At 31.9% G+C, this 14,186-nt stretch overlaps 2 protein-coding genes across 3 annotated transcripts in view; both read right to left on the bottom strand.

Annotated features, from left to right (window-relative positions):
* Positions 1 to 2,070: 2,070 nt before the first annotated feature.
* On the bottom strand, positions 2,071 to 5,955 carry LOC134683227 (uncharacterized). Of its 2 annotated transcripts, none has more exons than XM_063542396.1 (2): positions 5,920 to 5,955; positions 2,071 to 4,347 (listed from the first exon to the last, which is right to left on the bottom strand). In XM_063542396.1, the coding sequence occupies exon 2, from the start codon at positions 4,334 to 4,336 to the stop codon at positions 2,633 to 2,635; it is 1,704 nt and encodes a 567-aa protein (XP_063398466.1). In that variant the 5' UTR covers positions 4,337 to 4,347; positions 5,920 to 5,955; the 3' UTR covers positions 2,071 to 2,632. The 2 variants fall into 2 exon arrangements, with proteins under 2 accessions (XP_063398466.1, XP_063398467.1); XM_063542397.1 differs by lacking the exon at positions 5,920 to 5,955 and adding an exon at positions 5,265 to 5,424.
* A 5,617-nt stretch (positions 5,956 to 11,572) lies between these two features.
* Positions 11,573 to 14,186, bottom strand: part of LOC134683228 (ubiquitin-conjugating enzyme E2 T-like) — a 29,838-nt gene continuing 27,224 nt past the window's right edge. The window contains exon 6 of the mRNA XM_063542399.1: positions 11,573 to 12,839. Coding sequence (XP_063398469.1) covers positions 12,735 to 12,839 — 105 coding nt within the window. The 3' untranslated portion in view covers positions 11,573 to 12,734. The remainder of the gene's footprint in view (positions 12,840 to 14,186) is intronic.

Raw genomic sequence — 14,186 nt, forward strand, 5'->3', positions numbered from 1 at the left:
GTGTAAATATACTGAACAGATAAATAAACGATCATGCTCTTTGTTTAACCAAACAAAAATGTTATGACTAAAATTGATCGTTTATCGTGAAAAAATCGGTTAAGAACCTATTTTAAGAATAGAAGTCAAATGGTTATATGTGTAAAATTATTGATGGCCTTGTTCAAAAACCCATTGACACTTGAGACACCAAATTCTTAAAACATAGATTTCCGAAATAGCGTGTTAACGTGTTCAAGTCTTTTTGATAATGTTTCCATTCCAAAACGAAAAAAAAGAGAAATATTTGGAGAATAAAAAAAACATATATGAAACTAAAAACTGCCCTCAAAGGGGTCATTAGCAGTAAAATTCTTGCTAGCCGATTTCAATCAAAATTTAAACATTTTTTATTTTCATTTATAACATACGAAAACGTATAAGCAAGTTATTAAATTATAAGAAACAATATTTATACATGGACTCGATCATATATCTCAACATTTCATGTGCATTTTTGTGTAAATGTCATCTTATTTACCATCAAAATCTACCGGCGGTCAGTTGAACCGATATAAACATTTACCTAAATAAGACTGTTAGCGACAACATGCAATTGAATTGTTCGGAAACATTGACACTTTAAACACCAAATTCCCTCACAAATGCGTCTTTTTAAACATCTTTAATATTATGTAATTTGAGAAAAATAAGGAGAAGTTACATGTTCATATAGTTTTAGACATAACGATTAAATGCTTATTGTAACACGTTATGAATATCGTCATCTTGAGTATGGCACATATCAGCATTAACAGAAAATTAAATACATAAGTTGTATTTTATGTCATGAACAGCTTTATACATTCTAACCAGCCTTCACACTTCCTAATTAAGGTGAGTCTGTTATTAGCCGTTTAACATATTTGTCAGGCAAATCGTTTCATGAAACACAAGAATACAGTTTTTAAACTTCTTACTTCTTACCAGGAAATAAAAGATGCATTGACAGATGACAGAGTTGTATTCAAACTTATATTCTATATTCTTGATTCTGATTCAAATATTACAGCAGATGATAAAAAGGAATTATAGAAAGAAATAGGAAAAGTAGTAAAAGGATAGATGCAAATAATGACGTTAACCAGAAATATCATCTAATAGAAATTCTCATACAAAATGAAATATTATCAGATACTAAATAGAGATCTTAATCTTCATATAAAAATTCAGAAAAAATGTGCCCGCTGTCATTTGATTTCACTTTCCAATAAAATTGAGAATGTAAATGGGACAACAACTCGACCATTGAGCAGACAATTGACAAAGTCTATTAATGGATCTTCAAAACAGCAATAAAATGCTACATCCAGCGGTGTGCTCTAGCTGGTCCCTAAACAAAAATGTATACAAGTTCACTGATAAAGGACGTCATACTTAACTCAGAAATAAAAACAAGAAACCTCGATGACGTTATTTCACATAATTTTTTAAAGATTGTTAACTTTGTTAACTTCATCAAGGATAAAATGTAATCTATCTTATCTCTAGAATAAAATATGAAAGTTAGCAATGAGGGTAATAAAAGAATTTCATTTTTCTGTTTTTATCATGGTTGGAGTTGCGCAATCTTCGGACTTCTGTTTAAAGATCTGCTATTGTTTCCTTTTTCGTCTTTGCTTTCATTTCCCCATGCTGTTTTGTTTTGTTTTGCTTTTTTACGTAAAAGTTTGCATTAATGTCTTGTTATCTTCTCTTTTTTGTAATTCAAATAAATGCTTAGCCAAAACAAGCCATGAACGCATGAACCTATCAAGGAATATTGTAGAGTTTTTGACATATGGAAGTTTTATATGTAACTGATAGAAATTAATTTAACCTTTTGCTATTTTCTATATTTTTTAACGTATAACTGACACCACCTTCATGTTGTGCTTTTATTCAACAACAAGTTCTTTTGGTATTCGTTTTTCCTTTGTATCTTATTATTTTCATAGTTGATAAAACAAATAAAATATAACTTTTATTGAATACACTATTACCTAAATAGGCAATCATATTTACATTATATTTTCTTTTTGTTGTTGTAAATAAGTAAACAGTAGGCTATCGGTGTTCGAAAGTCATAAATCGATTGAAAGAAAACAGATCCAGTTTACAAACTTAAACCGATGGAAACACAACAACTATAAGAGGGAAGCTAAGAAACAACAGGATCACTGAAGTACTAACATACATAGAAACGAACTATTTGATAACAATTGCCTTATTCTTGACTTGGCATGGAACATTTTAAGAAAATTTGAGTTGGACCTGGTTTAACGGGTAACTAACCCCCTTCTTTATGACACTGTTAAAAATATGGCTGAAATGACAAAACATTGAGACAGAAATACATCACAAACACGCAATACCTAAATCCGCAATCATTTATAGATAATATATTCCTTCTCTTGTGTTTAGACCATACCATAATATATAACTAACTGAATAAGTTTACTTTAAGCATCTGTATATCACATTGCAAAACGTATGTCAATTGTAACAATCTCTCACGATTTGTAGAAATGGCATTAGTATATTCAATAGAAAGTCTATGACAGCTATAATAACAATGATACGACAAAAGTCTCCTTAGACGATGATATTTAATTTAGCCGTAATAAATGTCATAAACATGTGCAAAGTTGGTTCCATTCGCTACTAACAGCTGCTTCCTGGCTTCGTCAAAGAAAAGTGTTGTTGGTCTATTAATACCATCGTCCTTGGTGAGTATCTGTTTGCAGTGTTTCCCGTCAGGAGATATGACGACAACATTACATGTGTTGTCTCCAACAACAAAAACATTCCCTTTGTTGTCTATGGTTATTCCTTGGGGACCATCTAAAACTCTTGTCTCTTCGAACTCCCAAACTGTTGCTCCACTGTATGAACAGCACATTACTTTTTGTTTATCTGGATGTGTGAAGAAAATCTTGTCAGCATGCGTTGAGACGTATGATAACGGCGATGAGACTGTGTTTGAGATTGTAGTGATACTGTAGTCTGAACAAGATACTACATGAAGGTCCTTATCTGCGATACAACATATTAAAGAATTGCCATCGTAAGTAATACCGTAAGGATCACCTGGTAAGTCAATGAACTTTGTCACTTTTTTCTTGATCAGATCAACAATACTGATACCTGGCTTTTTACTTGAATGTCTAGAAGATACAGCTACTGTAGTATCATCTAAGGACACTAGACTTAACGCGCGGTATGGTTCTTTAAGTGGGATGGTATATTCAACTCCACTGTCGGCATTAACCACCTTTACTCGTCCATTTGTATCTTTGAAATCTGTAAACAGAAATTCACCCTTTTTCGTTACGCAGCATCCAGTAGGGTACATACAGGTTTGGTCAATTTTTCGTTTGAAAACGAGTTTTATATTGTTGATTAATACTACTTCTTTTGGGATCAACAATTGGGCTTGTCTTTCTTTCCTTCTATTTAAGTTTATTTCAGTAGAATTACTTTTCTTGACTACAATGGAACAAAATGTTTCAATCATCAGAATATCCTGTATCTTTGCATTGATTGCACTTTTTATGTTGATCTTATTGTGATTCTTCATTTTGATACTGGACTGTAGATGTTTTTCATAATCCGTGGTTTTCGACTGAATTTCCCTCATACATAGGAATGCTTGCAGATCTGATGAGTATTTCTTCGTTTTCTTCAGTTCTGATTTCATTTGATTTATTCTCTTTGCTTGATCTTGAAGTGAAGACACAATCGACTGAACAGTTTCGCAGCAATTAAATTCAATTTGGCTAAGTTCGTTTATGAAATCTTCTTCCAGTTTATTTACATGCTGGATGACCTGTTGTTTTAAGTGACAAACTTGTGCAGCTATTTTTGTCTTTTGATCTGTTATACTTTCCATATTAGATTCTCTGTCTTTACGGATTAGATTGATATAAGTTAATAGCTCTTCAATGTTCTGCTCCAGGTCAATAAAGGACTCTGAAGTTTTGATGTCTCTTACTCTATCATCAAGTGACACTATTTCCCCACAGGTACCATGCTCCTTTGCACATTTGTTGCATATTGGACTCTCGTGCTTAATACAGTAAAGTTGAAACATCTCATTGTGATAAACACAATCCTGCCTGATGTCGGTTACAACATCTGGTAAAAGTTGGTAATCAGAAATAGAAATAGTTTGGTGATTCCCTGTTGCCTTTGAAACATTATGATGTTCTCTACAGCCAGAACATAATGGTTCCTCGCACTGATTACACCAGTGAGTGGACGTCGAAGTTTGATGTCGAAGATCGCATACTGCGCACACTGATGTACAAGAAGCCATTGACGATGATCCTATCAAAATAAGTTCAAAACTATGTTATAATTTATAATCACATAAGCAACACGACGGGTGCCGCATGTGGAGCAGGATCTGCTTACCCTTCCGGAGCACCTGAGATCACCCCTAGTTTTTGGTGGGGTTCGTGTTGTTTATTCTTTAGTTTTCTATGTTGTGTCATGTGTACTATTGTTTTTCTGTTTGTCTTTTTCATTTTTAGCCATGGCGTTGTCAGTTTGTTTTAGATTTACGAGTTTGACTGTCCCTTTGGTGTCTTTCGTCCCTCTTTTATAAATGTGTATTTGTGTCATATGGGAAAGAAAGTCACATGTAAACTATATTAAAAAGATTTATATATTATTTTTATAATTTTTTAATTAATTGTTCTGTGGTTATAGCACTTCATAAGTTGTGTGCGTCAGACGGGTTTTTCTAAATCTACTTGCACCGGACCCGCTTAAACCCTTAACTATAAGAAATATGTAATTATGTAACACGTGAGAATATGTATTAATGTACACTAAAAGAATGTTGACTGATAATATTATGCAGTCAACTTCTAGGAAACTCAAAACTAGTAACTGAAAATAACATTTGATAAATTTCGTGTGTCCGGTGTGCTTGTCTGAATTTATCTTCATTGGAAACGCTGAATGTAAAATTTAAAGTTCTTAAAAATGATGAACACTTACTCTTGTATAAAATTATATGACAAAAAGAGATCTAAAAAAAATTTAGTCAATTCCAAATAACGCCAAGTTTAACATGTTTAAAGACTACTAAATTTTAAAATTGTGTTGATAACAATTCCAGAGAAACATTCAAACGCATAGATTGAGCATCAACTGACAACGACATAGCTGAAAAAAGAATACTTAAACAATAATAAACTAAACAAAAGATAGAACACTAAAGACTAAGCAAAACGTACCCTACAAAAAAATGGGGCTGTTCTTAGTGCTCCGGAAGAGTAGACAGATCCTACTCCACATGTGGTACGTGTCTTCATGTTATTACAATCACAGTAACACGAATTTAGTCTAATTCGGTAGGTAGCATCCGTGAAAAGGGACAGTATTGTAGTTACGACGTTATCATCTGCAAAACGAATATTCCATAACAATTAATGAAGAAATAACAATTTTACATTATCGTAACTACAACCCTGCCCTCTTTCGCTCGACCTTCGGTATTAGACTTTGCACAAGATTAGTAGTAATATTAGCAACACGCCTAATCAACACGTGAATTAAACCGGTTTACCGTTCCTGAGCATTTGGGATCACCATCGGTTTTTGCCGGTTTGTTTTGCTCTGTCCTTATTTTTCTATGTTATGATTTAGATTAGCTTTGAAAATTTAATAAACCAGGTCAAATAAATATTTATAATCACCAGAAGCCATTTTTTGTTTCAAGGCTGAAATGTACAATCGTTTATTCTCGAGTGTTATGAAACGTTCAATGAAATAAACAAGCCAACATTTACATCATAAACTGATGATGCGTAGTCGCTCTTATCATTATTTAAAAACATTTATAAAAACAAGATAATATCATATACAGTGATAGAAATTGACATCACAAACCTTCAAAGTTTACCTGTGATCATGGTGATATCGATCACACACCTGTGTTTTAAATATACTGAACATGTAAAGAAACGCACAGAAATATTTGATATCCTTCGTTTAAAAAGATTTATGTTTCAAAGTAAAATAAAGAATATTACTGGCTCACCATTTTTGACATTAAAGGCAAAAAATCCTTTAAAAATAATGATTTAATAATAATCAATTAATTTGGAACTAAAATGTTTCATTGTTTAAAATCATTAATAAACGATTGATTCCGAACTAAGGGATAGTCTTATACACAAGCATGCCTTTTGATATGTCAAATATATCAATATAGAGAGAAATTCACTGAGGTGATAAAGGATTTAATAATAATTGATATGTCAATGGGTTATATTTTTTATTTTTATATTCGAAATCTGACAATTCTATGCACTTGCCTTTCTCTTAATAATACGAATATTTGTTCTTATTCATCATTAACCTGTTTTTAAATCATTCATTGAATATTATAAAGCGGATTTTAACATAATAAACTTATCATAAATACCAGGATTGAAATTTTAATTTTAAGGCAGACGCGCGTTTTCTCTACAATTAAAATAGGCATCAGTTGCGCTCGAATCAAATTATGTTATAAAGGTAAAATAAAGCACGAAGTTGCGCTGAGGAACAAATATACTTGCCGTTGTTTTTCGATTCTAGACTTTCTACATGTTCTATCAGAAAATGTTCTTCATCTTCACTTGAATTTAAAGAATAAAATTACAAATGTTTTGATCCTTGTCAATCTTTACAACCTGATAAATAGCTAGCTTGTTTGATATGTAGGGGCACTAATCCTCATTTACGTGGGGTGCTCTTTTTTCGGGCACTATGATACGTCTCTCTTTAGAACTATACTGAAATTGAAATAAGTTCGAAATATACCATTGCAATGTAGCATTCTGTATATGATTACAATGATTTCAATAAAAACCTCCTGACCTAAAAAAAAAAACGATCCCGTGCGATTAAAAAACAACATTCTAGGTTTATAATGCAGAACGCAACATACGTGTTTCGAAATCCAATATTCGTCAGGGGCGCTCGAATCGATTATTGACTCGTGTTAAAAAACAATTTTGAAAAAATAGGTCAGTGCTCTGTGAATCAACTAATAAAACAAGAGTGCAAATTGGTTAATACTGAAAGTCTTAAACTTTAAGATTAAAGTGTTACTATAAGTATCACATAAGCTTTACATTTTTTAAGATCCATGAAAATAAGGCCAAGATCAGAAAAATCTTGTTAGACAAACATGAACACCTCACACATATTCATAAAACAAATGTAGTTTATGGAATTTGAACAAGGTTGAACGTGCTGAAATGTCTCGCCTGCGTTATGACCATTAAAGAGGTCGGATAAATCTTGTCAGTCATATAAGTACACCAAACAATGTGTCCATCATAATCATAAATGACCTATTGCTTTTAGTACCAAAACAGACCAAACAAAAGAAATTTAAACATTGACCAATGAACCCTGAAAATTAGGTCATGGTCATATGGTATTTGCAACACATTTACATCTTCTATTTAATATATCAGACGTAGTGTTATTATTTTTAAAAAAATCAGACCAAAACATAGTAACTTAACAATGATCAATGAACCAAGAAAATAGTTCAAGGCCAAATGAAGTCAGCTAGACCGAAATTTAAATCTTAAAATCATTCGTACTATATTTGGCCTTTTTTACATTTTGTTGTTAAAGTTTCACTGATGCGTCTTTCGTAGACGAAACGGGAGTCTGTAGCAAATACAAAATTTCAACCATGGTATTTTTGATGAGTTTATTTATATCCATACATCAAATATAATTGACATAATTCTAATAGCTCTTAAAATCAAGACACAAAAACTCAACATTGACAAAGAACCATCAAAATAACGTCGAGGTCAGATTAACCCTGCCAGACTGACAGTAACCCATTACAATCACTGACTGATCTAATACTTTTTTTGTCCCTTGCACGTCATTATTATTTTCATCTGATATAGCTTTGTATCTACTATCTAAGAAATCATATTCATGATCTTAACATTTTCATTCTCATACAAACTATCGACTTTACCTATCAAATAATCGATTCTATCGTCTTGCCTTTTATGGATTTCAAAATATCCCTAAATACTACTGTCAACACCAGCAATACTTTATTCTTGAGATTTGGGATCCAGGCTACCACAGGTGACATTGGATGTTCAACTTGTACATGGAATCGACTTCACAATTGAAGAACTTCTTTTACCGTTTTCTTACTTTCAAGAATAAACGTCCAACTCTGCATCTTAAAGACTGTGGACATTTTTTCTAAGGGAGCATCGTCCTCTTTCAAATTTCTGATTGCCATTCTTTTTGTCATTTTTTCTTGGGCTGATAAAATAGCGCAACTCTGGAACTTTTCAAATAAAATTCAAAATAAAGTAAACGGTGATGATATATGTTTTGTAATTACTTGTTTAGACTTAATATTATACATTATTCTATTTATCAGGACGAACTATGTCTATCAAACTACGCAAACACATTGAAAAGTCATTCATTCATTCATTCGGCTTATATTCACTTTATTGTGTTAATATGTCTTTTTTTTTGTTAAGTTATTTCAATTGATACATTATAGTGTGTCTTTGTTGTAATGTTACACTATTATTCTTTCAGGTAAGGGTTAAGGTTCTTACCTATCAGATTGCTTAAACCCGCTGCCTTTGTTTGCACCTGTCCTTAATTTAATGAGGGCTGTGGTTGAAAAAAGTTTAAACTTAAAAAGGTTTTTTTTCAGCTTGGCAATTGTGAACTAGTCAGGAATCTGATGTGCATTGGTTGCTGTTTGTTGATGTGGTATATAAATGTTTCTCTTTTCTCGTTTTTTAAATAGATAAAACTGTTGGTCTTCCAGGCCATTTATAGCTTTCTGTTTTGAATGAGACAAGGCCATACCTTGACCTATAATGGTTTACTTTTACAAATTATGATTTGGGTGAAGAGTTGTCTCATTGGCACTCATACTCCTTCTTCATATATCTATATACACTTTTTCTATCTCATTTTATTCTAGAATTGATATGCCATAATAAAACCATGAAACTGAAGTCTAGGTCAAATGATATCTTTTAGATAAAGGATACTACAGATACAGTTAAGTCGGCTTCATATCTTGACTTACATCTAGAAATTGACCATGAGGGTCGGATGAAAACAAAACTTTACGACAAAAGAGATGATTTCAGCTTTCCAATTGTGAACTTTCCATTTTTAAGTCACAACATTCCAGTAGCACCTGTGTACAGGGTATTGTCTCCCAATTGATATGATATTCCCTAGCTTGCATTTCCTATCATGATTTTCTTGATAGAGGGTTGCTGCTCACAAGGAAGCTATTAAACCAAGAGTTTCAAATGGTGAAGTTGAAATCATCCCTTCGTAAATTTACCGACGCCATCACAAGTTGGTTGACCGTTATGGAATAACCGTTTCACAAATGATATCAGATATGTTCCTTACGTCGTAACTACAATCCCCTTCCCTTTCATGAATGTGACCTACTGAGTTAGACTATTTACCGGATTTTGATATCACATAAGCAACACGACGGGTGCCACATGTGGCGCAGGATCTGCTTATCCTTTCTGAGCAATTCTGATCACCCCTAGTTTTTGGTGGGGTTCGTGTTGTTAATTTTTTTTTTTTTTTCTATGTTGTGTTGTGTGTACTATTGTTTGTCTGTTCGTCTTTTGTCTTTTTCAGCCATGGTGTTGTCAGTTTGTTTTAGATTTATGAGTTTGACTGTCCCTTTGGTATCTTTCGTCCCTCTTTTAGATAGACATGTTCACCTAACATCATTCCATACACCAAATGTTATTGACCTATTGCTTCAACACAAAAACTTAACAATGACAATTAAACCATGAAAATAACATCAAAGTCAGATGAAACCAGTCAAACTGACATGTACCTGTTACAATCATTCAATACACCAAACATAGTTGACCTACTGCTTTCATTTTAAACTAATATCTGAGAAATAACCTAAATAATGTAATTTTAATCTTTACCAATGATCTTTGAAATGAGATCAAGGTCAGAGGGACCCTGTCTAAAGGATATTTTCACATTACAAGGACCCATATGTAAATAATGTATCATATTACTTATAACATTATGACTGTGAAATTTACATGACAAAAACTCTTTTCAAGCAGTGGACATACCATGAAATAAGGTCAAGGACAAGGGACACATGCAAGACATATTCTTTGTATCAGCATACAAGCATCTGATCAACACCCTTCTGAAATATAAAGCTTAAGTGCCAGTCTTTGTAAGAATTAGGCAATTTTGAAAAAAATCAAAACATGGCTGTAAAAACCCACCTACCTAGCCATCCTATTTGAAGTAACATTCATCCTGAGTTAGAAATGGTCTGCCTGTCTGGTAATTTGAGAAATCTTTAGACAAAATTTGATTAGAATGATAGCAAACTACAGAGTTAGCTCTCCTTAATTGTTTATTTCTAGTACATTGTAACCAAATTTTATCTTAAATTACCAGAACAGGACAATGAAACGAATGGTATATTTTTGCATCATTATACATTTTGAACATAAATTAATGTCAACCTCAGTGGGTTTTTGTTTGTCATTTTTACACCACTGCCTGATTCTTAGGGGAAGCAAGTTAACTCGTACCAAAAAAGTTAACCCGTACCACTGGGAAGTCGTACCACTGCAAACTCGTACCATCAAAAATATATTAAAAATTACGAATATTTTAAAGTAATTTTTTTTGTAACGTAATAAAACTAATGTTGGATTACTTGAATTTTATACTGGATTTTAATAGACAAAAATACGATTGTTTTTCTGAAAGCTTTATTTTTTAAGCTGATCTTTCAAAGTAGTTATATTCCAGAGAAAGTAAAAACACTGCTTTAACTGTACCTTTAGTTGAATATGTATATCCAAATTAAATCAATGAATGCTGTAATCTATGCTCACAAATTGAATGCTATGTTTACAGTTGTTGAAAGCCATGTGCTTTTTGGCGGGAAAATTCGAGAACAGGAAACAGTTACATTTCATTTTGTTACTTGTCATTTATAAAAAGTAAGAATTTCATTTTGAAAATCATTTTGTTTAACTGCTAGGATTCATTCATGAAAAAATAATTTGGAATGATTACAAAATTAAATTCAATAATTATCAGTAAAAGTTTAAAAAAGACTTCTCTTCAAAGGATACAAAAAAGCAAATCTGCCACGGTATTTTCTATTCAATAGACAGGGAGTATTAGCTACAAATTGGTCATTGTACTTTCAAATTATATACATTTTACAGACTTGAGAGGTATTGAGTGAAAGTAAATTATATACATCTTTAAACACCAATTAAATGCATTTAAATAAGTTGGTACGAGTTAGCAGTGGTACGAGTTTGCATTGGTACAAGTTTTTGTAAAGTGGTACGAGTTGACGTTGGTACGAGTTTTCAATGGTACGGGATAACTATAATTCTTCTTAGGTAGACTAGCACTTAACACAAACAATTTATGCCGCCATTGCAGCCAGATAATAATCCATATGTATCCCATGCTGTGAATGGCAAGACAAAAACCAATATCTGAATCTTTTCATTGTTTTATTTGGCACAATATTAATTTAATACAAAAATAAAGTTGTCTCCCTTTGTACAGAACTTTTTCTCCTTATACAAGAATGATCATAAATAGTTTAATACAACCAAAGTATGCAGTCTTCAAAGATGAACAACAGATCATGTTAAAGAGACAGTAACCCAATAACAAAAATAATCAAAAAATAATTACAGTGTTAAGACATGTAGACTTGAATAAAATTGTCTTGAAAGCTTTTTTGGAATCTTTTTAAAAAATTGATTTCATGAATGTATAAGGGATAGCCAAAAAAGTAAGACTTGATATCTATGAATTATGAAAGTCTATAGACTTTAAAAACATTCTTCAAATTACAATAAAATATTTATTTGTACACCTTATTTCAATGACATGTATATAATGTGGAATATATATATATAACAGTATATGTTCCTAGTGGAATAACTGGTGATGAAAATGTGTCCCAACAGAAACAGATATATTGACATTGTTTATAAACATGTTTTCAAAGAAACTTCTGTTAGTTGGAACAAAATTGTTAGCTACTTTGTATAAAAATCATTTGTATGCAAATGAATATCAAGGCATCTGTTCACCTATTTCAGGTTGAAAAAAATCTACATTTGAAATTTGAGTTGTTACTAGACCCCTACAAAATAGACCACAATTCATCTAATATTTCTTATTCCTAAATAAATCAGAGTCTACAACATGTACAAGTATACATGCAATCCCTTTCCTCCATTGATTTTTGTTTTTTGCATACCTGATTCGCATGGGATTTTTTCAATAAAATTCTGAAAATATGCTTCCAAGTATTAATTCATTGCGAAAAACAAATATTTCATCCAATAAATTTAAGTGGGATATTCCTATGACATTCCTTTTCATATTGGATACACATTTTATTTAGTCTACTGCAGACACTTTGTAGTCAAAGCATTTCAACTGAGGTACTACACAGACGTCAAAAGGCGTCATTATGGAGTAAAGGGGGTGGCGTCAAAAGGCGCTCTATGGAGGAAAAGGTTGATTTCTACCCAACACAGCTCATGTGCTGACATTATGTTCAATACAGGTCTGATCACCAGTGATCACATGACAGTAGATGGCAATTATAATATCAAAGTCAACATCGGACAGCATTGTCAAGAATCTCTTGATTTTTTGTTAGTTACATCACACATCGGTTGAGAACGCTTTACTCCAGTGTCTGTCATTGATTTGGCTTTCACTAAATTTTCTTCACTGATCTATAAATAAAAATAAAAAAAATATACACTGCATTAGAAAATACAATTGAAAGTGTATAATGTGAGTGTGGTTGTCAAATACACTAACTGCTCCATCTGTAAGACTTAATCCAGATACCAATCTGTTTCTTAAAGCAGACTGTCATATTGTCTATTTTGTGTAAAAATAAAAACTTTCACTAATCAAACAAATTTAGTAACTATCCAATAGTATTTTAAACCAGGAGTTGATTGGTTTTGATTTAACTGCATGTGTTTTCTGCGCATTTTACTTTTTTCTATATCAGTATCAAACTAAAATATGTGGTATGATATTGCCAATTAGACAACTATTCTGTGAATGACCCAATGACAATGATATTAGTAACTGTAGGTAAATGGTACAGATTTCAACATGGCCATTAAATTTTTAGATTTTAGACATAAAAACTTTTTCAAGACTAAATTTTCTTATGACTTGATGTGAATCTTTTTCAAAGAAAAATTTAAGACAGGGATTATTTTTGTAGCAACTTCATCTTCAAAAAAGTAACTTCAAAATCAAATAAATCACTTACAAAAGATTCCAACTTGTCAGGAATTTACAATGCTATTTAGAAAAAATGGCAACAAACTTATATATCATCATGGCATGACATACATGTATACAGTATCTGTTACCATTTTTTTCTTGGCTAAAAATCTAGTAATAAGACACAAGATTTTGTACAGCAATAAATATATTTGACACCAAACAGTAATTAATGTAAACTATCTTGATATATACTGTAACAACACATGAGGCCTTCTAAAATTGTTATACAATGATGGCTGATGTGCCCATATTTTGACTATTTTATTAATTGTGTCTGTTTAGTAAACGCATCAATGTAAATATAACAGAATTTGATGAGACTGTCACCAAAGTGAGAGGGTTAGTGCTATAAAACCAGGTTTAATCCACCATTTTCTACATTTGATAGTGCCTGTACCAAGTCAGGAATATGACAGTTCTTGTCCATTCGTTTTTGATTCGTTTTGTTATTTGATTTTGCCATGTGATTATGGACTTTCTGAATTGATTTTCCTTTAAGGTAGAGAAGGACACTGACGACCAAAAAAATCTAGCCAATGAACTTTCTTAAATTTCCCATATATTGTTCATTGGGGTGTACCTAACAAAATATCAAAATTTGAGAATAGGTTTCCAGGCTATTTTTAGAAATATTTTTTGAAAAAGTTACCTCCCTTTACAGTCCTAAAAATGTCATTATTTAGCCTGTTTAAGCTATAAAGGTTCCTTCCAAAACCGGCATATATATATTTTTTTTAACTTTTTCTCTGAACATTATGATAAATGAATATTTT

Source organism: Mytilus trossulus, chromosome 9, assembly GCF_036588685.1.
Source record: "Mytilus trossulus isolate FHL-02 chromosome 9, PNRI_Mtr1.1.1.hap1, whole genome shotgun sequence".
Taxonomy (NCBI): domain Eukaryota; kingdom Metazoa; phylum Mollusca; class Bivalvia; order Mytilida; family Mytilidae; genus Mytilus; species Mytilus trossulus.